The 22,960-nt window shown below is 41.8% G+C and overlaps 1 protein-coding gene across 2 annotated transcripts in view; it reads right to left on the bottom strand.

Moving 5' to 3' along the window:
* The window catches only part of CRYBG3 (crystallin beta-gamma domain containing 3), a 115,290-nt gene extending 93,536 nt beyond the window's left edge, over window positions 1–21,754 (bottom strand). For both annotated transcript variants that reach the window (XM_081235087.1, XM_081235088.1), the window contains exons 1-2: window positions 21,502–21,754; window positions 5,451–5,517 (exon numbers count right to left, since the gene is read on the bottom strand). In XM_081235087.1, coding sequence (XP_081091213.1) covers window positions 5,451–5,517; window positions 21,502–21,650 — 216 coding nt within the window. In that variant the 5' untranslated portion in view covers window positions 21,651–21,754. The remainder of the gene's footprint in view (window positions 1–5,450; window positions 5,518–21,501) is intronic.
* Between the last annotated feature and the right edge of the window lie 1,206 nt (window positions 21,755–22,960).

Genomic DNA, 22,960 nt, shown 5'->3' with positions numbered 1-22,960 from the left:
AGATAAATATTCTGGACTTCCCTGGTGGTGCAGTGGTTAAGAATCCGCCTGCCAATGCAGGGGACCCAGCTTCGAGCCCTGGTCCGGGAAGATGCCACATGCTGTGGAGCAACTAAGCCCATGCGCCACAACTACTGAACCTGTGCTCTAGAGCCCATGCGCCACAACTGCTGAGCCTGCGAGCCACAACTACTGAAGCCCGTGTGCCACAACTACCGAAGCCCATGCGCCTAGAGCCTGTGCTCTGCAACAAAAGAAGCCATCACAATGAGAAGCCCGCGCACTGCAACAAAGAGCAGCCCCCGCTCTCAGCAGCTAGAGAAAGCCCGCGTGCAGCAGCAAAGACCCAATGCAGCCAAAATTAAATAAATGAATAGTTAAATTTATAGAAAGAAAAAGAGATAAAAATTCTGATTAACACTGGAGATAAACCACACACACTGATTTCTTCTCTTGTACAAAACACTCTAAAATGACAGTAAAGGTTTTTTATTTTAAGTTATAAATACAAGGAGAGGAAGAGAGTAGATATTAGCAGATAAGAGGTTTCAGAAAAAGTTTAGAAGGCAAAAGCAGATGAAGGCATGGTAATTGACCAGAAGAAGCTTCCACCCAAGTGTCTGCAACAGGGAACTTTGATCATTAAGGGGGAAACAATCTACAGACAGATTGTCAGCAGACCACCTGGAAAAGCTCAGGATTTGAAGATACTAGGTACTACTTAGGGCAATATGAGACATGGGATTAAGAGCAGAGTTTGGTTGAAAATCTCCAAATGGAGTACTTGACCCCCAGGGCTCTTCCTCCATCCCAAGCAGTTAAACGATCCTCCCTACCTCCCAACACCTCTATCTCCCAAAAAAATTTATATAGAGAGAACATCTCTGAAAATATTGAGACTTTTGGGCAGACTGAATTTGCAGTATCAAAGGCCATCCATGTAGAAATGTCTGGAACTCTGACAATCAACTCTAGAGCTCAAGAGGGATGTCGGGTAGAAATCTGAGAGCCAAAAGATGAAGTAATAAGATTGAAAGGTACTACTTTGAAAGACTGATGTTGAGGAGGGTTGAGGACTTTGAGAAACATCTACATGGAAGGTAATTTAGCCAAAAGAGAATCAGTGAAGGAAACAGAAGGGAATGGCCAGAGGCAGGAATTGAAACAAGAATGTATAATATCAGGGCTTCCCTGGTGGTGCAGTGGTTGAGCGTCCGCCTGCCGATGCAGGGGACACGGGTTCGTGCCCCAGTCCGGGAAGATCCCACATGCCGTGGAGCAACTAGGCCCGTGAGTCACAACTACCGAGCCTACGCGTCTGGAGCCCGTGCTCCGCAACAAGAGAGGCCGCGATAGTGAGAGGCCCGCGCACCGCGATGAAGAGTGGCCCCCACTTGCTGCAACTAGAGAAAGCCCTCGCACAGAAACGAAGACCCAACACAGCCAAAATAATAAATAAATAAATTAATAAACTCCTACCCCCAACATCTTAAAAAAAAAAAAAGAATGTGTAAAACATTACAGTAACAAGGCAGGCATGACAGAGGACAATTATATCACTTATACAAGTCTCATATTTACCTAGTGTATTTAACACATGGAACATAGCATTTTAAAAAAAAGAATGTACAATATCATAAGTGCAAATATAAAAAAGAAACTTTCTGGAAAGGGGAAAAGACTTGGAAAATCAAGTGTCTCAACTGGTTAAATACAGTAAGAACTAAGAAAAGGGCACTGATGATTAGCAAGAGGTCAGGGTTTCATGGAATGACTCTCACTCATTTAACAGCTATGACAATGGATGGCAGGCACAGTACTGGTTTTCCCATGTCTAAGGGAACCAGGAGGGAGACCGGAGTCAGATTAGAAAGCATTAAGAATTAAACAGTGATTATGACAAACTTTCATAAGAAATCTTTGAGTTAAAGGTAGCAAGTAAAATGAAATGATAGCCTGAAAGGAACCCAGACCCATGAAAGGAAAAAAATATATTTTTTAAAATTTTATATATTTAGAGAGAAATAGAGGAAGCCAGTGAAGATGGAGAGGTGGATGCAGTGCAAGGCGAAGTCCAAAAGAAGGTGGGAAATTAGAGACCAGTACCACTAGCAGGGGGATTTAGGGAGTTTAGCTTTGGAAGGCAGGAAGGGATGAATAGTCCTCTGAAACAGGCAGAAGGGAGCAGGGCATTATGACATGCCTTCCCTCTCTTTTAAATAACAGTAGACATGAGCACAGCAAGAGTCTAAGGCTGCAAGACAAGAATCTACATTCGCTATAGAGAAATAAACATAGAATATGGACTACATATCTGGAATTTTGCCAGCTAGATACAAAAACTGATTAATATAGAAGAAATATACATTTCAGTGGAACAGTAGATGCACATGTGAGAAATAGATTCCAATGTTATCAAAACAGCAAAATTTGTATAGCGTATAAGTGATATTTTAAGAACTAAGAATCTAATTATGTCCAAAGATAATATAAAGCTTCTACAGTCTCCAGTTGTTTGAAAAATATAATTAATTTTTTGTAGCTTAAATTTATAACAATATAATTTTCAATATCTTGATTTGGTATCTCAAGGTCAAATACAAAAAGAAATGCACTAAAAACATTCATTATACATAAATCTGTTACGTTTTACACTGGAGAGGAAAAATGGTACACATTTTTCCTTATCATGGAAGGCATCATCATAAAATTCAGGTTAAGAAGATGGAAGCATGGCAAGAAATGTCACATTACAGCGGAGTGCTATGTTTCAGAAAACCATTCGTTACAAAGAAAGCAAATGTGTGTTTTATACTAATTGCTAAATAAAAAACTTTAAATGAGACTATTTAAAATAATAAGATCATAGATATTGTTGCTAACCTTTCTTTCCCCCTAGGTATGCATCTGACTATTGATATTATCAAAATAAGTACTTTTTTCTTCTCTTTTCTTTTTTTAATTGAAGCAACAGGGATTTACTGTATAGCACAGAGAATTATACCCAATATCTGGTCATAACCAGTAATGGAATATAATCTGCAAAATGTAAGTATTTTTGATGCCTGGCAGCAGCAGGTCCCAGAACAACTGGGTCTGTGTAGCGAGGTTGAGGAAATCCTACCAATAATTTCCAGAAAGTAAAAAAAAAAAAAAAAAAAATACAGTTACATGGTCCAAAATGCTTACACTACCCCAGTAAGAGTGCCATGGTGCCCTTTCTATCATGGGCTAACAAAACTGCCCATGTATAAGTAATCCTATAGGTCTCAAACCATAAGAGAAACAGTTTCACAACATGAGCCCTGTTACTTGGGGGCCCAAATCCCAAACTGAAATTATCCTGGGCACTCAAACCAAGATACTAAGAATGGATAGAAAAGATCATAATCATGGAGGCCCAGCCACTATATCTGCCACCACATAGACACTGAAGCCACAAAGATGTAACTTTCTGGTGCAAAACTTTGCAGGTGGAAAGCAGGACTATTGGAAATTAAAGTCTGAGGGCCAAGTTTGAAGACTGTTTCTTTCAGTGAGATTAACAGCTGAAGTGTTACATATCAGTTCCAGGCTAAGTAGACAAACAAGTAGAGACCAAGAGAGGAGAAGAGAGCAGGGAAAACATGAAGGTTCTCTGAAGCTCAAGGGTGGGTGCAGAGGCAATGAGGGATTAAGAGAGAGAATGACAGGAGCTGGCAGCCAAAGCAACTTTGAAGTTTGAGATCTCAGAAGTAACATACGTACTTCCTGTGAAGCAACTCAAGAGCAAGGTTGCACCTATAGAATTAGAAGTAAAAATCTTGAAGTAAGGCAACTCAAGACATGTGAAAGCTGAGCAAGAGGGAGAAAGCTACAGAGCCCATGCAGTGGTAAACCAGCAAGCTGGCTAACGACTGGCTGAAACAGAATAGGTAGGAGGTGTTATAAAACCTGGGGGCAGGGCTTCCCTGGTGGCGCAGTGGTTGAGAGTCCGCCTGCCGATGCAGGGGACGCGGGTTCGTGCCCCGGTCTGGGAAGATCCCACGTGCCGCGGAGCGGTTGGGCCTGTGAGCCATGGCCGTTGGGCCTGCGCGTCCGGAGCCTGTGCTCCGCAACGGGAGAGGCCACAGCAGTGAGAGGCCCGCATACAGCAAAAAAAAAAAAAAAAACCTGGGGGCAGGATTTAGTAGCCAAATTCACAAAGGAAGAAAAAAGGGAAAGGAAGCAAGGTAATCCTGATTTTTTTCTTTCTATAAAGTTAAAAAAAAAAAATCAGGGCTTCCCTGGTGGCGCAGTGGTTGAGAGTCCACCTGCCGATGCAGGGGACACGGGTTCGTGCCCTGGTCCGGGAAGATCCCACGTGCGGCGGAGCGGCTGGGCCCGTGAGCCATGGCCGCTGAGCCTGCGCGTCTGGAGCCTGTGCTCCGCAACGGGAGAGGCCACGGCAGTGAGAGGCTCCCACGTGCCGCAAAAAAAAAAAAAAAAAAAAAAAATCAGATTCTGATTTTTTTTCTTTCAAAACAATATTTATATTGCTAACTATAATGGAGAAGGAGGGAATAAAGAAGGAAAACAGCTTTATCTTGACCATATTTAAGGTCTTTGGATCTCATATAATGTTTAAGAGTCCCCATATCAGTAATGAAGAATTCAGATGACTTTCTGGTCCTTCCACTGACCAAGCTAATGTACCCAGAAATCCCTGGAAAGCACAAGCTTTCTCCTTGACTGACTGTCACAAATCGTTTAAAAAGAAAGTAACTGGGACCAAACTCCATGAATGGGAGACAGCTACCTAAACTTGATCACACACCTGGCCTCACATCCCCGAACAACACAAACATCCAATTTCTATAAAATCACTTATGACTAAAAAGAAATGTTATAAGGTTTAGTGGTTTTCCAGGATTTTTAACCACACTTTTCAGTAACTATTTGCGTAGAAGTGTACCTTATACTCTTTTCATGCTTGTCCTGTAGATGCAGGGAAAGCCAGTTCATATATGAGCTGACAAACATATCATCACATACTAATGACATGTACGAACATGTCTTTAACTTCTACGCCCTCAAAAGCACTCTTAGTTGTCAGAAGCATTTGAGAAAACGCAACATACTTCAAAGAAGTTCCTAGAGAAAAGAGACTGTGGAGGTCAGATGATCCAATTTACAGATTAGAAAACCAAGGCACAAAGTTAAATGCCTCAGCTGAAGGCCTCACAGTTGGTTAGTGGCTAAGCTGGGGTAGGAGCACCACTGCCTCAAGTCTCTCCTCAGTCCTCTCCCCCTACCCACACCCCAAGACACAAATGTCCAGTAGAGCTGGGCTGGAGTTCCACATAAAGTAATAAGACTTTATGCTCTTTCTGAAACGTAATATGAGATGACAGAATCTAAAAGAATAAGAAACAGCAGAAACTAAGAAACATATTTGCTTGATATAAAATAATATTAATTTAAAACTATACCTTTACTGCTTCTGATGAAAGTACCTTTTCCTTTTTCTGACTTGTGCTCATGGGCTCATTTTCAACACTGAAAAATAAAAACCACAGTTTCTTTTGAAATTGAAAGAGAATTACTAAAATCATACAGTTTCTGGATTTAATGAAAAAACTGAAAGGTCCTTTATATCTGCAATACTCAAGATTTATATACAAAGTGTTATACTAAAAAGATGTTGATAGGAGTCTCTACACTTGAAACACACATTTGAAAATGCTCATCCCGGCTCCAGACATTTTTGTGAGTCCATTCTGTGCTATACTTTCTTATGCTGACGACCAGCATCACACTAATGATGCACCTGAACAAAGGAGCACCAGTGCACAACTATCATAATCTTGGAAAGTGTTACCATTCTTTGATTTTATCTGTATTAAGGTTCTCCACAGTCTAATCTTTTTTTAATGCCTATGCTGAGTGTTATTTGGAATATATTTCTACTCAGCAACTTTTTATAAATGTATAGGGTCATCTAGCGAATTCTGGGGATACTCAAAATAGATGCAGGTTTATCTAACCCCAAATGTGTCCCAGATGGCCCCTTAAAATTCTGATTTTCCAGATAGTCACTTCTAATTGTCCTGTCTGGAATACCTTCACAGATGCCTTATGAGATATCACAATAATCTAGTTTGCCTATTAGGCACACATGCATTTTAGATCTAAATATTTATGTCTCTATGTTTACATATTATTTTCTTTTCATACTTTGATAATCCTAGACAAATTGAGTAGCTCCACTCTAAAGGTTATCATGACACTCTACCATGTGCTGGGGATTGTGCTAGGCCTTGAGGATTTAAGAAGGAGTAACTGGTCAGGGTCTTTGTAAAAACTCTAGTAGGGGAGACTGATACACAAACAAACAAATAATACAACTTGATACAAGTTACAACTGCTGAACAAAAGAAGTGCCATGGAGCACAGAGGAAACAAGAGGCAGTGATTCTGCCTGCTTAGTGAAGTGCCCACAGAGGAGGTACAAAGGCAGGAGGTGAGAGAGAACACGGCATTTTGGGGAAACTGTGTTCTGTTTGTTTGTTTTTAATATAAGACTGGAGCACAGGGGACTTCCCTGGTGGTGCAGTGGTTAAGAATCCACCTGCCAATGCAGGGGACATGGGTTCGAGCTCTGGTCCGGGAAGACCCCACATGCTGCGGAGCAACTAAGCCCGCGTGCCACAACTACTGAAGCCCGTGCACCTAGAGCCCATGCTCCACAACAAGAGAAGCCTCTGTAATGAGAAGCCCACGCACCACAACGAAGAGTAGCCCCCACTCGCCACAACTAGAGAAAGCCCATGCAGCAACGAAGACCCAAGGCAGCCAAAAATAATTAAAAAAAAAAAAAAAAAAAAAAGACTGGAGCACAGGATCTTGTGACAGGCAGAGGTAATCCTGCTACAGATGAGAATGAGACCAGAGGACCAGTTACAGAATGTGAGAAGCACTGGGAAGCCTTCAGGCAGGAGAATGACTGGATGGGGAGAAACATAAGGAATCGTGGTGACTGGCAGGGACAGAGAGAATGGAAAGGAGGAGGGGTCGATAGCTCACATCAGGATGCAAAGAGGCCATATTTGTGCCACTTAGATTTTCTATCCATACAATCCAGGGCACTTGAGCAGACTATCCAGGCAACAAATGATAATGATAAAAAATCAAAAAACAGAAGGAACAAATAAAAAGATCATGAACACCTGGAAAATATAATGGATTAAAATTTCATTTAGTCTCAGACTCTATGCAGGAATACAAGGACCAACAAGATACAACCATGCTCTTAAGCCTTTTAAATGCCAATAGGAAAAAGCAAGCATGTAAATAAGATAAATCTGTGAGCTATGTGTTTAACACATGGAAATTCCATAGGAAAAAACAGGAACAAAAGTAGAAAAAATAATGTACAACACAGAATTGTAACCTATATAGATGTCCATGTCTATAAAATAAGAATGTTTCAGATGGTTAATATTTTAAATGTGAGTGGGTTCTTATCTCTTTTTCCTATTTTACTAGGCTTATCTTTTGCCACAAGGTTATTTACAATTCAGGTTTTTTAAATTAAATGTCAATTAATACTTGTCTATTTAAGCTCAAATTGAGGCAAAGAGACTGGCAAAATACACATAAAAAAAGCATGATCTAAAAATTTGGAGTATAATCATGAATACTACTGATTATGGTGATTTTATAAGTGTATTCTCTAACTACAATCTATTTTGAATGACCTAAAAATTATCTAAACATACAATAGGCATTTTAGTATCCTAGTTCTTGCTTCAAGATTTCTGAAAGTATACTTATTTAGAGTGTTTACAGGGTATTCTATAAACTTACTGCCTTAGTGAAATTGTAAATGAAAATGGTAAAAGTGTCTTTTCCAATACAAAAACTCTGCAGAAAATGCAGCTCGGCGTCCATGGGATTTAAGGCAGAACTCAGTATTTGCAAGTAGCTATAATCATTTCCACACTATAAACACACACAAAATACCAGAAAAACAGTTGTTAAGTCAGCACATAAGTATTTTGCATTGCGCAAACAACTGAAGAATTTAAAGCTGAAATCACCAAAAGAAGTAATACTTGACACTTTGTAAAACTTTCTGAAACTTATATCCTATGTTTATGTTTCACTAATCTTTTTCTTTTTCTCTTTTTTTTGCGGTACACGGGCCTCTCACTGTTGTGGCCTCTCCCGTTGCGGAGCACAGGCTCCGGACGCGCAGGCCCAGCGGCCATGGCTCACGGGCCTAGCCGCTCCGCGGCACGTGGGATCTTCCCGGACCGGGGCACGAACCCGTGTCCCCTGCATCGGCAGGCGGACTCTCAATCACTGCGCCACCAGGGAAGCCCTGTTTCACTAATCTTACTGCTAAATCAAAATGTTAAAATGTGTTGAGTTTTAAAACAAACAATATTTTAAAATTTGGGGTTAAGTATAAAAATCACTGCTTCAGATAAGCTTTCCCCACTTCCTTCCTAGATGACTAGGGTCCCTTCTTCATTTGTCTCTGACATCTTCAGGATCACTCTGCTTCAATCCATTCTTCCTGGTCAAAGTGATCGTTAATCTGACCATGACACTCTTGTGTTCGAAAACTCCTTCAATAAATCTCCATCAGCTGATGAATAAATTGAAGAGTCCTTAATATAGATATAGAAAGTTATTCACTTCCTGGTCACAGGCACACCTGTCACATAGAACTAATTCCCATTCTCAGAATGCACCAAATTCACATGCCAACAAACCACTTTCTTCTCCTGCCTGCAACATCCTTCCCCACCCTGTCCAACTCTTAATCCTTTACAATTTAGTTCTAGCTTAACCTGTATTTTTTTAAAATAAATTTATTCATTTATTTATTTTTTTTTGGCTGTGTTGGGTCTTCGTTGCTGGGTGCAGGCTTTCTCCAGTTGCGGAGAGCGGAGGCTACTCTTCGTTGTGGTGTGCGGGCTTCTCACTGTGGTGGCTTCTCCTCTTGCAGAGCACAGGCTCTAGGCGCGCGGGCTTCAGTAGCTGTGGCATGCGGGCTCAGTAGTTGTGGCTCGCGGGCTCTAGAACGCAGGTTTAGTAGTTGTGGCGCACGGGCTTAGATGCTCTGCAGCATGTGGGATCTTCCCGGACCAGGGCTCGAACCCGTGTCCCCTGCATTGACAGGCAGATTCTGAACCACTGCACCACGAGGGAAGTCCATTAACCTGTATTTTTTGTGCTCCCACTGCACTCAATTATACCCCTCATACATTTCTGCTGGTAATGACTGGCTGGTTGTCCATCTGTTGAACTAGAACTTGAACTGATTTAACTCAGGAATGATATCATTCATGGCTGTATCCCAGAGCCTAGCATCGTGCCTGACAGTGTGAAGGCACTCAAGTATTGTTTGTTAAATGAATTTTTAAAATAACTGGTATTAAACAGTCTCCAGTTATGTGTGCTTAATCAGAAAACACTATTCCATTGGGAACAATGGAATAATACACATCAGTCTTTTTTCCTTAATGAAATACTAGCATAAGTCTCTTGAGAGCATGTACCATCCACTCTCATCCTGCATCATCTTTCTCTGAAGGTATAAAGGGGGGAGTAGGGCTATGAGAAGAAAATTATGCAATACCAACAAGGGTATTTTCAATTGATTTACAAACAAAACACAAAAAAATTAGAACAGAATCTATAAAGACACTCAAAGCACTGCATACTTAGATGTCAACTTAGGAGGAGGAGGAGGAAGGAGAAGAAGAAGAAACATTAACAGAAAAGTCTCGAAAGACTCTCAAAAATACAAGAGAAAGAGAAACATTTCGAATTCAGATGATCTCAAACGTTAAGAAAGACGACAAGCCTTTCCTATTGTTCTTTCACAATTTAACCCCCTTTGGGACCCGGGAATTATTTCAACAGCAGTATTTTTAGAAAGCACACATTCTGCTCATGGCAGGGGGGAGAGGCAGTAATCATAATCACACGTAGGCACAAATAAGACTCCCTTGAATTTTAATAGCCTCATCTTACTTAGCTAACAGAACTCTGGAAATTACTCTTTCAAAATGGTCCAGATAAATATCGAGGTCAAAGTGACACAGAAGCTCCTCATTTTTGAAGTAAACATATTTAGACCATGTCTGAAAACCAGGAATCCAACTTACAGTCATTAAGCAACCACTGACTTTATGCCAGACGTAAGATAAAACAAAACAGACGTAGGTCTGTTTCAGGGATGGCACCTTAGGGACAAAAGGCACTTCAGTCAAAATGCTTCTTTCTGGATCTGATTTTTTCAAATATGTACATTGGAAGTGTCAGATCAGCACTCTGCCAGATCTAAAATCCCATATGATCCTTCAGTAAGCAGAGTGAGGGGAAAAAGGAACAGGGAGACTAAACCTTGAGGCTTCTGTGGTAAAGGATGAAAAAGACTGGGACCAAGAAACCAACTCAGTCAAAACTGCTATCAGGGCATCACAACAAGGAGGCAGAAACTTCTACCGTCCCTTATTTCAAAGTGACTGAGGCCAAGCCGGGGTCTGTCCTCTATCCCCTTGGGCTGCTCCCTCTCATCCCTCACTTGGGTCCTTAAATATAGCACCCTCACACCTTCCAAAGGGTCTGCCCATTCCTTGGGGCATCCACACTACCTTGGGGATCTTAGCAACACATCTTCAGACGACAAGCTCTAGAGTTCTCTTTGTTCGCTGCTCTACTGCAGGTACATTATGGATTAGACTGACTTTTGTGCACTGGCCTGGAATCCCACCCAGCAGCTCCAACCCTGCTTCTATGGGAATAAAGACAGTTCCACACTGCCAATTTCCAAACAACCATCTAGAACACTGTCCATTCATAAACAGTGACTGCCAGCAGTAGAGTAGTACTTGTAATTTTTTTTAAATGACTATTAACAGAATATAAAACAGGTGGTTATGGCTATTTCTGGGTTTCAGATTAAAAGGTAACAAAATGCTGCACTTTTAAGACAAACAGCATGTATTTTAGCCCAAACATCTGGTGTCTACATTTCAGAACTCTTTGGAGAGAAACTGGGAGCAAGAAGGAGAGGTAACAGACATGATTATGAAGCTTCACGGCTCTGCAGTCTTAGAGCTTCTGACAGTCCTTTCCCCATAATGTCAACCCTCTCCTGTAATTTATGTATCCACCTTGAAGCTTATTTACTTCCTGTTCCCATCACATGCTCCCAAAACAAGACCCATAATTACAGTTTAATCACAGGCTATAGAGAAGCTCAGTCTGTTAGATGTGACCTGAGCTGTCCATCTACACATGACATCAGCCACTGCTCTATTTTCCCAAAGTCTTCTTCCTCATACCCTTCAGATTCTGAACATTTGTGACCCACCTCACAGGAATCAATACCCCTCCGCAACTAAGACCGGGTGCAAACAAATAAATAAATAATTAAAAAAAAAAAAAGAATCAATACCCTGAACTTTTGCTGTGACATGAACTCAAAGCAGTATTCTAGCTGCTGTCTAAAATGGGACACCCATTCGTGTACCATTCAACAAACTGGCCTGAGGCAGGAGCACTGGAGATCCAAGGACAGGTGAGACTGGGCCTTCCCAGAGCCAACCAAGGCTGACCTCACCTCCAACTCAAATTCTTCCTCCTCTGTCAATTCTTCTGGATACCAATAAGCTGATAAACTGTGTGAGAATATACAGACATACAAATACATATAAACCCATGCCTCAGTGATTACTTTTTTAAAAAAAAAGTAATCTCATCATCTCAACTCCTTACCAAGACCTACCTCATCTGGCCCCTGGCTCCCTTCCATTCTGTGGTCTCTGCCTATTCTGGCATCTGTGCCAACACGGTCCTGCCCCACAACCTTGAAACTGGCTCTTCGCTCTTCCTGGAAAGACCTTTCCTCTGATTTGCTCAGGTCCTTACTTCCAAATATCATGCCGGTCTTGGGTCAAATGGTACCCAATAGAGAGGCCTTCCATGACCATCCTCTCTGTACCTTATTACAGACTCACTACTTCCATCACGTCCTCTTCCCTCACCCGGCTTTATTTTACTTCAAAGCACATTATATATAAATCTATATAACTTTCCCATCGGGATACAAACCCTCTGTAAGCAGAGACACATTTAGATACTCAAACTAGATTCTGAAAAGTAATGACCCATCTAAGATTTTTTAAAGGGTTAAAATTATCTTTATAATTTGTAAAAGTATATGAACTATTGTAGAAAATGACAAAGCACCATTGTTAAGTGAAAAAAAAAATCAGGTTTCAAAATCCTGAAGAGAACTTTTACTTTTTCTAAAAATATGTATACATGTAGGCATGAACATAGGAAATGATCTAGAAGAACAGTACTCGTCTCTGGGTGGAGAGGGTTATGTATGAGCTGTGCTTTTTTTCCTTTTGATTTTCTTGTAATTTCATAGCTGTTTTAGAAAAGCATACATGACTATCAAAAGGAAGAAAAAACAAGTATTGTAGTTGATTTTAAAACACAAAAACAAGTTAGTGAAAAATGCTAGCAAATTTAAAGTAGACAAATAACTAAATACTAACAGTACAAATATTTCATAATGGCAATTTCTCTGTATCATAATAAATACAACATTGCCAAATAATATCCCTATCTGCCTACCTAGAACAATGGAGCAATCAAAATTATTACCATACATATTTTCAGCTTTGACTAATACAGCACAATGCCACCCCTCCAGCCAGGGTATGATCCTTCGTGCTTTGACAACAAAGACAATAAAAGGCTGAGAGTTTACATCTCACCCAACCTGTTCCCAGTTATCAAAGTTTAAAATTCAAAGTATTTCATTCCTTGTCATAAGGAGCATGGCAGTTATAAAAAATTATGACCTGCCACTAAGGTAGCATCCATGTTTTGCATAAATTTTAGTACAAAGAGTAAAGGAGAAATTTCTAACATATCATGTAGAAATCACACAAAATTACTATTTGTGAGAGCATTCAAATACCATTTTCATGTCATTTCTGGCACTACCATTTGAGCTACTTGTCATAAGGAACATATAAAAGACGTGCTCCTTCAAAAGCATGTTGTACTATTCTAAACAAAACTGTATTTTATATACATGGAAAGGTTGACTTTTGATTCAGTCCCAAAATTATAACACTTATTTTGGCTGAATGAATAAAGGGAAGTGGGAAGAGGTGTAAAATAGCTAAGTCCTCATCTACCATCACCAGAAATCAATATAAACTGTCTAAAGTTTACAAATCAAGAAAGAATAGTAAATAGACACATGTACAGAAAGGCCAGAAGAAACAGCTTAAATGAGACTAAAACCGTTTTCTCTAAGAAGAGAGTCTCAAGAATGGGCCTACACCTGTTAAATGCTCCACAGCCCCGTGAGACACCTTGGTACTTATTTTAAGAGGGAAAGAAAGATTTGTGCTATGTCTGCCTTCCCCACAAAACTGCAGGAGTGTTTTGAACCAAAGACCATGTTGCACTGGATTCCCAGAGGCTAGTACAGGGCCTGGCACAAGTGGTACCAAATGAATTCTTGTTAAAACATTGGTGAGGTTTTCAAATCAACTGATGAAAGTGTTAGGACCACAGAGAGGAAATACCCAATGCATATTCATATGTAGCCTTTCCAGTAAAACAAAAGTCTTCCTAATCTATAAGGCATACTTCTTTATTTTGTACACACCTATTACCCTATGGAGTTTTGGCTGGCATGATAAAGCTGGAAGAGACCTTAGCAATGAGGGCTACCTCCCTCGCTTTATAATCAAAGACAGAGAGCTAATGAACTGCCCAGAGTCACACTGCTACTTAAAGCAGATGATTTAGGTGATCTCAGAAAAAAGAGTTGATATTTTTGATGCTCTGTTAACTCCACCCAGTTTCACATTGCAGATTAATAATACATAAGCCTTCCTCATACCTGTAGAAAGTATCAAAATATCTAATTATTCTGCATTATAAATATTCCATTTACTTATAGCCTTAATCATAACTTTTCTCACTTGAAAAAGTTAATGGAGTTCATTCTTTCTTTGGAGAATTTTTGCCAACTCAGGATTATAAATTCTCTTTTTTCCTCTTTTATACAGAGATATTCACTAGGTCATAACCAGTCTTTTTTTTCCTGAAATAGATAATTCACATAATTTTTTTAAGTATAAGAAGGTCTAAAATGAAAAGTCTCCCTCCTGTTCCTCATTAATTCACCCAGTCCCTCACCTTCCCTAAGTAGTTAACACAACACTAGTAACAGACTTTTCTCATACTCCCCCATTTTCATATGCAAACAGGAGCATACTATACACAGTGGTTTGTATCTTGCTTTTTAAAATTTTTTTACTTAATGTATCTAAGAGACATTTTATCAGTACATAAAAAGCTTTATCATTCTTTTTGACAGCTGTGTAATATTCCACTACATGGATATACCATGATTTACCAATTAGTCCACTATTGATGGGATTACACTTATTTTTCATCTCTTGCTAATTGAAACAACACTGCAATGACTAAACTTGTAGAGGCAACTTTTGGCCTGTTTGCAAACTGTATACAGCCAATGGAATTCCTAGAAGGGAACTGTTAAATCAGAGTATGTGAATGTATAATACTGACAGAACTTGTCAAAGTGCCCTCCAAAGTGGCGTATCAATTTACACTCCCACTAGTAGTGTATGAGAGTTCCTCCCAACAAACTCAAGTTTTGATTATCAAACAGGTGTTGTATGGTATCTTGCTAGTCTTAATCTGTATCTTTTCCGAAGGAGACTGACTCTTTTTATGTATTCAAATATAAATTTATAAGTTGTATAAGTGTATATATTTTCCTCTCTCAACTGCCAGGACCATAAATTCTTTATTGTACCGAGCACTGACCCAGGCCATCTGGGCAGACATCCAGCTGCATGCCATTGTCTTTTATTTCCATTCAATACCATTTTCTAAGGTCTGCCTTCTGTTTGGGTCTTCCCAAGTTAAGCAGGGAATGTAGTCACATAATGCTGTAGGCTTTGAATTCAGGAAGGAGAATTCGACTCCTTACTCTACCACAAGATGTTGACACTTTTGATTAGTTATTGGACCTCTCCAAGCCTTAAATTATGTTATCTGTAAAATGGAGTAAAGCTTCCTCTCTCATAAGGTTGCTTTGAGGATTAAGTGAATGTATATGTTTAAAGCCCCAAGCATAGGGTTTGGATCTTATTAGGGCCTCAATTAAGAGTGGTTTATTTAGGTTTTTGTTTCTTTTGAATTTTATTTTATTTATTTTTTATACAGCAGGTTATTAGTTATCTACTTCATACATATTAGTGTATATATGTTTCAATCCCAATCTCCTGGTTAAGGGTGGTTTAGTTTTGTCATCATTAATCTGTCAGGCAAAAAGAAACACTTGACTAAGCACACAGTTGTTGCGCTGCTTTGGGATATTTCCAATTACATACCCCCAGGGGTTAAACACTGAGAGGTAATCCTGCTGGAGTTGTACCAGTACTTGGCCTTCACAACTGACAAATAAACAGTAAGATTAGTTATTTCTGGTCACAAAACTTCAACTTATTTCTCTATCAACACCAAGCCATTTTGTGTAAGGATTTCCGCTTACTTGGAATGCTGACTTTTGAAAGGATGCGCTTTTCTGCCTCCATCTAAGACTTGCTGAGTCAAGGAGGAGCAGGCGGGACTGAGGGAAAGCACTTCCATCCCTGCTGGTATAGTTACTGCCACGTCTCCCCACGAGTCTGTCTTGGCCAAGGCTGCTCATCAAACCATGCTCAGGGAGAAGTTCAGAGCAGCGAGAGGACACTTTGTATGAGAAAGTCTTCATACAATGTTTGACCCTCATGATACAGTACATGAGTTCTGAACCACATGTCACACGCACCAAATACGTGTTTGGCACATAATGAGCTCATCTGGAAAATAGAGACATACATGTTTATCTCCTCCATTAATTCAGGAACCCTCTGAGGGCAGTTCTGGTCTTTCATTCATCTTTGTATCCCACTCCTTAGCAACATACTCAACAAGTAGCAGTCACTCAAATTTATGGAATGAACAGACTAAAAAAATAGGACTAACTTTTACTTCATGCTGATACTCTCTTTTCAGTAGAGAACCTGGATTACTTTCCCGAGTTTCAATTTATGTCAACCTATGTTTTCTTGCTACCACAGTTGTACTGGCATTTCTGGTCTATCTGCACATCAGTGTATTTCATCAAAACTCTGGTTAGGAAATAAAATATTTTATTGAGGGAGTATTATTTTCCTCTTACTTTACAGAATGTGCTAGTATCCTTTTTACGTATTTTCCACTGAGATGAAAAAAAAAAAAAACCCAAAAATGTTTGTTTAATCAGAACTTTCAAAGTTAGAGGTGCTGATTAAATTTACTGTGGGCCAATTTGAGGTACACTTGCAACTCGAACCCATTTAGAGTGTACAATTGAGTTAGCTTTCAAGGAATTTCCTCAGCAAGAAACAGAATCCCCAAGGTAGACATCTGGCAGACACCCTGTTAAGCCCAAAAGTCAGAAATCTCACTTGAAAAAAAGTATGGCTACAACACCATAAAACAGTCTATATTTCTACTCCACTGCCAAAGGTAGGTTCTGTGCTTTCCATTAACCTGGAAGCTCAAGATTCTCACAAAATACACAGGGCTGAGGACTTCTGGAATTTTCCAGTCATCTTTTTTTTTTTTTGCGGTACGCGGGCCTCTCACTGTTGTGGCCTCTCCCGCTGCGGAGCACAGGCTCTGGACGCGCAGGCTCACGGGCCCAGCCGCTCCGCGGCATGTGGGATCCTCCCAGACCGGGGCACGAACCCATGTCCCCTGCATCAGCAGGCGGACTCTCAACCACTGCGCCACCAGGGAAGCCCCCAGTCATCTTTACTGCTGCAGGCATGAACTACAGGTGTGGTCCTTCAACACCACATAGGTATCTCTTATTCCACTAAACTAGTTTATCTATTATTCTCTATAGTACTTTCAAATCAATGAAAATGCAATCATTATAAAAATTCGGAGAACAAAGCTCCTTTTCCTTACATAACTGATGCTGTGGTCAACATTTAACTTGAAGGCCAACATTTCTCATGCTGGTATCAGGGGCATTATTGACATTTTTTATGAGACTATCTCCTGCACTACGTCCCATTAGCATCCTGGTTCTACCCATTTATCAATCACACTCAGCCATGGTGAAAAGCAAATATTCTCTGAACTTCAAATCAATAGCCAAACACTCTGTCTAGAGAGCTTTATGGTACCCCCATGTTTCAAAATGCCCATTTTAAGGGTAGGAGTGTACTAACCCTTGCTTAAAGCCAGTAGTAAGTGCTTTAATGCTCCATCAACAGAGATTCACTCCCTCACCTGAGCTAGGTAAAGGGGACACCAAGGTGAGACACAGCCCTACCTTGGGTCTAGTGATCCTGTCTTACCTTCTATCAATAGCACTATACTGGGACGCTCAAAGGAACAGCCAAAAAGAGTACATGTGAAATGGGCCACAGCGTTACCCATTCTGGAATAAAGGAAGGAAAGGTCCAACTGACTTACATATTCAGATGTATTCTGAAGGAGCATAGTTCAGCAGGGTGGCGGGCAGGATGGTGTGGAAAAAGAATCAGAGCTTCTGAGTCAGAGAGACCCAATTTCAAATCTCACCCCTGAAACTTACTCCTGTCATGATTTGGAGTAAATCGTTCTCAGCTGGGAGTCCTATCTCTCTCCCTGCCACCCACCTGGGTGGAGGTGTTTTGAGTTCTCCCAATGACTGGAGGATGCAACTGGCAATTAGTGGATGGGGCTACAGATGCCAACTGTGCTGCAAAGGACAGGAGAGCCCAGTTCAACAAAGAATTGTTTCACTCAAGATGCCAACAGTGTCCACGGCTACCTTCCAGGCTGAGGGTGACGTTTAAATGAGACAATGCAAGTAAAAGTACCCATCCCAGGAGGAAGTGCACAGTGGGCCCTTGAATAAATGCTGTTCTCGCCTTACTATCCCCCTCCCGAGTTTACGAACATTGTACGGAGCTCATTTGAAACACGTCCATCATGTGTGATATAGCAAAGAAACAAAACTGAGCAATCATCTTCTCAAAGTGGGGAAAATTAGAAGGCAGGTATCCTCCAAATTTCAGTTTGGCAGTTTCTGTTTAAAAGACCTTCACAAAAATTCTCTAAGCTTTAAATTGAGAGCCAAAACACTCTTTAAGGCCCAGCGCTAATCTAGCTTTCTTAACGCCTCTTTCACTCTGCCCCACTCATGTATACAGCCCCCAAGAGATCATAACCTCTGAAGGCCTTCGCTCAGCCTAGAAGACCCACTCCCTATTTCTCTCTTTGTGGCTAAATTCTCCACCTGTGGAAAACACCAGTGCCTTGAAGGCCCAGGTAAAAACCACCTCCACCATGAAGCCCTCCCTGCTCTCCCCTATCACTTCTAATGAGTCCGTTCGTTGCCTGCTCATAAACTGGGCTAAACATTATAGCAGTGAATTGAATTCAGTTGCAGTTTTCATCTCTACAAAACCTAAAACAAATTAATAGAAACACTTCCTGGATCTGGTCAACCACCCAAGACATAAGTACTGAAATGTAATTCCATTGCCAACACCTGAATTCCCATATACAACAGTGTTGATGCAAACAGGCCTTCTTTAACTGCTGAAGGTTAATGAGAACAGCAGCGAACATAATATATAAATGATGTGTTCACAGCAAATGATGCCCAAATAACAGCACACCATAAAAGCAAAAGTTTTCCTATGGTTCAAATAGGGAAATATTGGACCACCTGAATCATGGCATGGTACACAGTGCTACAGTCCTAGCAACCCCCCCCAAAACTTGTGTTTGTCCCAGTTGGTACCATATGCATTTTGTGAGTAGCCAAAAAACAGCTGTTAGGATGATGCTGTAAATTTTACTTTTATTGGTCTTGTGGTTACGTCTGTGTTTAATTTTTAATTCTGTTCTTAAGAAATTGTTAAGGAATTCTGTTCTTAAGGAATTTATGTCCCATTTGTGTTTGTACACACACAAGTTACATCACAAAATTCACGTAAGCCAACACTGGAAGTGCAGAAACAGAGACTATACAACCCAAGTTTGAGAGAATGCATTTTGTTTTGAGTACATGGAAAAGTCAGAATGCAGAGATTAATCCTTAATGTATGTTAAGGGGGCTCAGAGTTGCAGGCACTGCATAGGACTTAATACTTGTTCATTAACTGAAAAGTAGCTGTGTGACTTTGGGGAAGTTTCTTTAACTGTTTCTTATAGTAAAATGAAAATACTGATCGTACAGGTCTGTCCAACCTCAAAGCATAACATTATTAAAAGTACTCTGTCAATTGTAATGGGCCAGACACACCATAGATGGTAGGATGACTGTTTTCAAGTGGTCTTCTTCCCTTCTCCCAGTTCCTTGAGAGAAAGGACCTTTTTCTCAGTCATCTTTACATCCCTACCACACCAAGCCCCTCGTGTCTGAACGGACTCCCCTGCACCTAAAGTCACCAGTACAAAAGGTCAACTAGGCTCCCACTAAAACCAAAAGCTTTTACTGCCTCTAAAATAAACAGCCAAAACCCCCTTCATTTTGAAATAAGATCACAGTGACAAATCGCAATTCTGTTTCCAATCTTGTTAACACCAGGGTGTTGTGTTACTAGGACATTGTTTCCATTCGTTTCATTAAACTTTCAATAAAGGCTTTGTGTCTGTTTATATCCTTGAAAAGAAAGATTTAAACTCATTTAAAAGGTAAAACACCCACACAAAGGATTATCTGCTATCCCCTTAACATCTGGCAAGTTCTAAAAATGATAAGGACACAATTAGTGTCCATATAAGCACAATTAAATTTCTCACTGTCAAAAAGCCACAGTGTGCGCCTCTCTGGAGATGAGAATGGAAGAGTGGTAAGAAGACAAGAGACAAGTTGCTGTAGTGGTTAGCTCCAGAGAGAAAAGAGATTTGAGAAGTGCCTAAAAAGCCAAAATAGGGCAGGGCAGCAGGCAGGGTTTCAGGTCAATTCTGATATAAACCTGACTGCCTATTCCCTGCTAACACTGACACAAGTTTCCAACTTTTGCTGAGTCTACTTGGGATTTCTTTTAAACACTGCCTCCATATTATCCAAGACCGTTAGTGCTGTTACAGTGATGGCACGCACCACAGGCTGTCTGCCCACACCAGCATTCAGACATTCTGGTTGAGCCCTGTCAGACTTCAAAACTATTTTTAACTACTGTGTAACTCTGAATTTTAAATTTTCTCTTAACAGGGCAATAATAGCTAAAGCTTCCCAGGAGAAGTTTTCCAAATATTATAGGAGCTTTCTTGGAAAGACGTGGCATTTTATTAACAGATGGTCAAAATGGAAATGTTTCACAAATAGGGAAACCGAGGAACACATAAACGACTAGAATCAAATCACAAGACCTGAATGAATATTGATGGAATCAGCTCAGTCACAGTTACAGTTCTGTTTCCTATCCATTTTTCTTTGAAGCCCTCCACGAAGCCCTTAACATCTGAAGTAAACACAACTTTCTGGAGAGCGTCCTTCCAATCACGAGTGATCTTCTAGTGCAATTTGGGGGAAGACGGAGCCGTAAGCCTCTCTTGCCATCAAAAGTTTAAAACAGCGAGTTGTATATCACTTAGCCCCTCTTCCTCCCTCGGGACTCAGATGAAAGGACTCAGGAATAGGTAGTTTTATTAGACATGAATTTTTTTTTAAATTTCGATTTTACAGCAGCAGGTGGAGAAGGAAAAAAGACTGCAGAGAAGGGGCAAGTTTTCATTACTGAAACCAAGACAGCTCGAGTCCTGGTTTCTGGAATCTGTCTGGGAACTTGAGGCAGATGCTTCCGAAGAGACATGGGAAAGAAGAGTGGCATCATCTAAATGTCAGGCAATGGTAAATAAGCCTAGCGAGGGTTTTATATTTTGATGGAGTCTTGGGAACTCAGCATCACCATTCTTTTTTTTTTTTTTAATCATTTTGAGAAACCACGAATAAAATGGCAAAATCCCAGCCAAGGGGGTGGCGCTCCAAAGCGTTACCTTTCCCACAGAAGTGGTTTTCGGATCGCGCCCTCTTTGCCCTGGCGGATGGCTCGGCTCACAACTGTTTCCCATTACTGTAGGCAGGACGCCGGGGGACTCGCTTTTGCCGCAGAACTTGGAGAGCAGACGCGACTGTGGGACGGGAACCGAATCACATCCGGGGAGGGGAGGTGGGGAGGCAGAGCGCCCCGCGGGCTGGCGCGGCCTCGGGTCACGAACTTCACCCGGATTTAACAAACCAAGCGATGCGGCACGAGAACTGGGCGAGAAGGACGAAACTTGAGCAATGGAGGAAGAACAGAAAGTGGCGAGCGCAGCCTGGCCGAGAGCGGCTGGCTGCGGGCACCGGGGCCAGGAGCCCCCCGTCCCGCGAGTCGGCGCAGGGCCCCCCGACGTCCCCCCCGCGGCTCCCACCTGGCTGCGCCCCGGCCCGGCGCGGGCGGCTGGCTTGTCCCCGGCCTTTCCTCCTCTTCCTCTTCCTTGTCCCGGGAAGGGTTTCGGGGAGCGAAGAACCGGGAGAAGCTGTGCCAGGGGGCGCCGCCCCTCCTCCGGCCGCCGGACATCTCCCCGGCGCGACAGCCGGTCCGCGGCCGTCTCCGGGGAACGCGCGAGACGGTGTCCTGCGCCCTGAGAACGCCGCCGCGGGACCCGGCGAGGGTAGGACTGACTCGGCGCAGGCGAGCGGCGCGGCTCAATCCATCTCCGGCAGGAGAAGCGCGGGCGCGATGCGCTCCCAGCGGGGCTACTTCTTGCGCTGTGCGGCGGCTCCTCCTCCTGCCCCCAGCCCGCCCGCCCCCGGGAGGAGCCAGAGGCCTCGGCACCGCCCCGAGCCCGGGCCCCGCGGCCGTCCGCCACGCCGGTCGGGTCCTCGCTGCCGGCGCTGGCCTGAGACCCGGCGGGACGCGGAACCCCGCTACGCCGGGCTCCGGGCTTCCCGCCCAAACGAGCTCCAGCCCGTTTGTCTTTTCGCTCAAATTTTCCTTCCTATTACTGATTTGTTTTTCTATCCTCCAGCCAATGGACGGAACAGTGTTCAGACTTTTGAAAGAAGTTCATGAACTAAAGTTTGTGAACACACCTGGTAAACTGCGGTACCAGAATGGCCTGGGCTGCCTTTCAGCTAACGAACAGCTGTTCCTAAAACAGCTACCCGGGGCTGCAGACGATGAGGTTACCCCGTGGCCGAGTCTTAGAAGTGGAGGGCTCCGTAGGTGCCTGTCTAGATCTGTCAACAGCTCGTTTCTTGTTCGGCTGGCTTACTACTGTGTGGAGTAACTTACCCTAACCCAGATGTGTTTTGGTATTTCTCACACTCCGTGTTACATACTACTCCCCGGCGAACCCTCTTGCAAAACGTCACTGATCAAAAACAAGTGTAATTCAAACTTGTAAATGCTGGAACAAATATTTTGTAGTTATTACACAGACGTCACTGAAATCTGGAGACCAAAAGGTCCTTAAGATTTGCTTTTAAATATGTCTAAATACAGTAGTTTGGATTTTCTTAGTTTTTTTTTAAAAAGGTACATACAAAACTGTAATAATTAATGTATGCAACTTGATGAGTTTGAAGATAAATACACACCATGCAACCATCATGGCAATCTATGCCATAAAACCATCCATCACCTCCAGAAGTTCCCTCCCACCCTCTTATTTATTATTATTATAAACACTTATGACGTAAGATTTGCCCTCTTAGCAAAGTTTTAAGCATACAATGCAGTATTTTGAACTATAGGCACTGTGCTGTAAGTAGAACTCTAGGACTTAATCGTCTTACATAACATCAACTTTGTACCCTTGGAATAATACGGCCTTGTTTCCCCATCTCCAGCCCCTGGCAACCTCCTTTCCACTCTCTGCTTCTATG

Source organism: Mesoplodon bidens (assembly GCF_964165515.1).
Source record: "Mesoplodon bidens genome assembly, chromosome: 5".
Classification (NCBI taxonomy): domain Eukaryota; kingdom Metazoa; phylum Chordata; class Mammalia; order Artiodactyla; family Ziphiidae; genus Mesoplodon; species Mesoplodon bidens.
The sequence above is the reverse complement of the archived record's forward strand: the minus strand, read 5'-3'. Positions and strand labels throughout refer to the sequence as shown.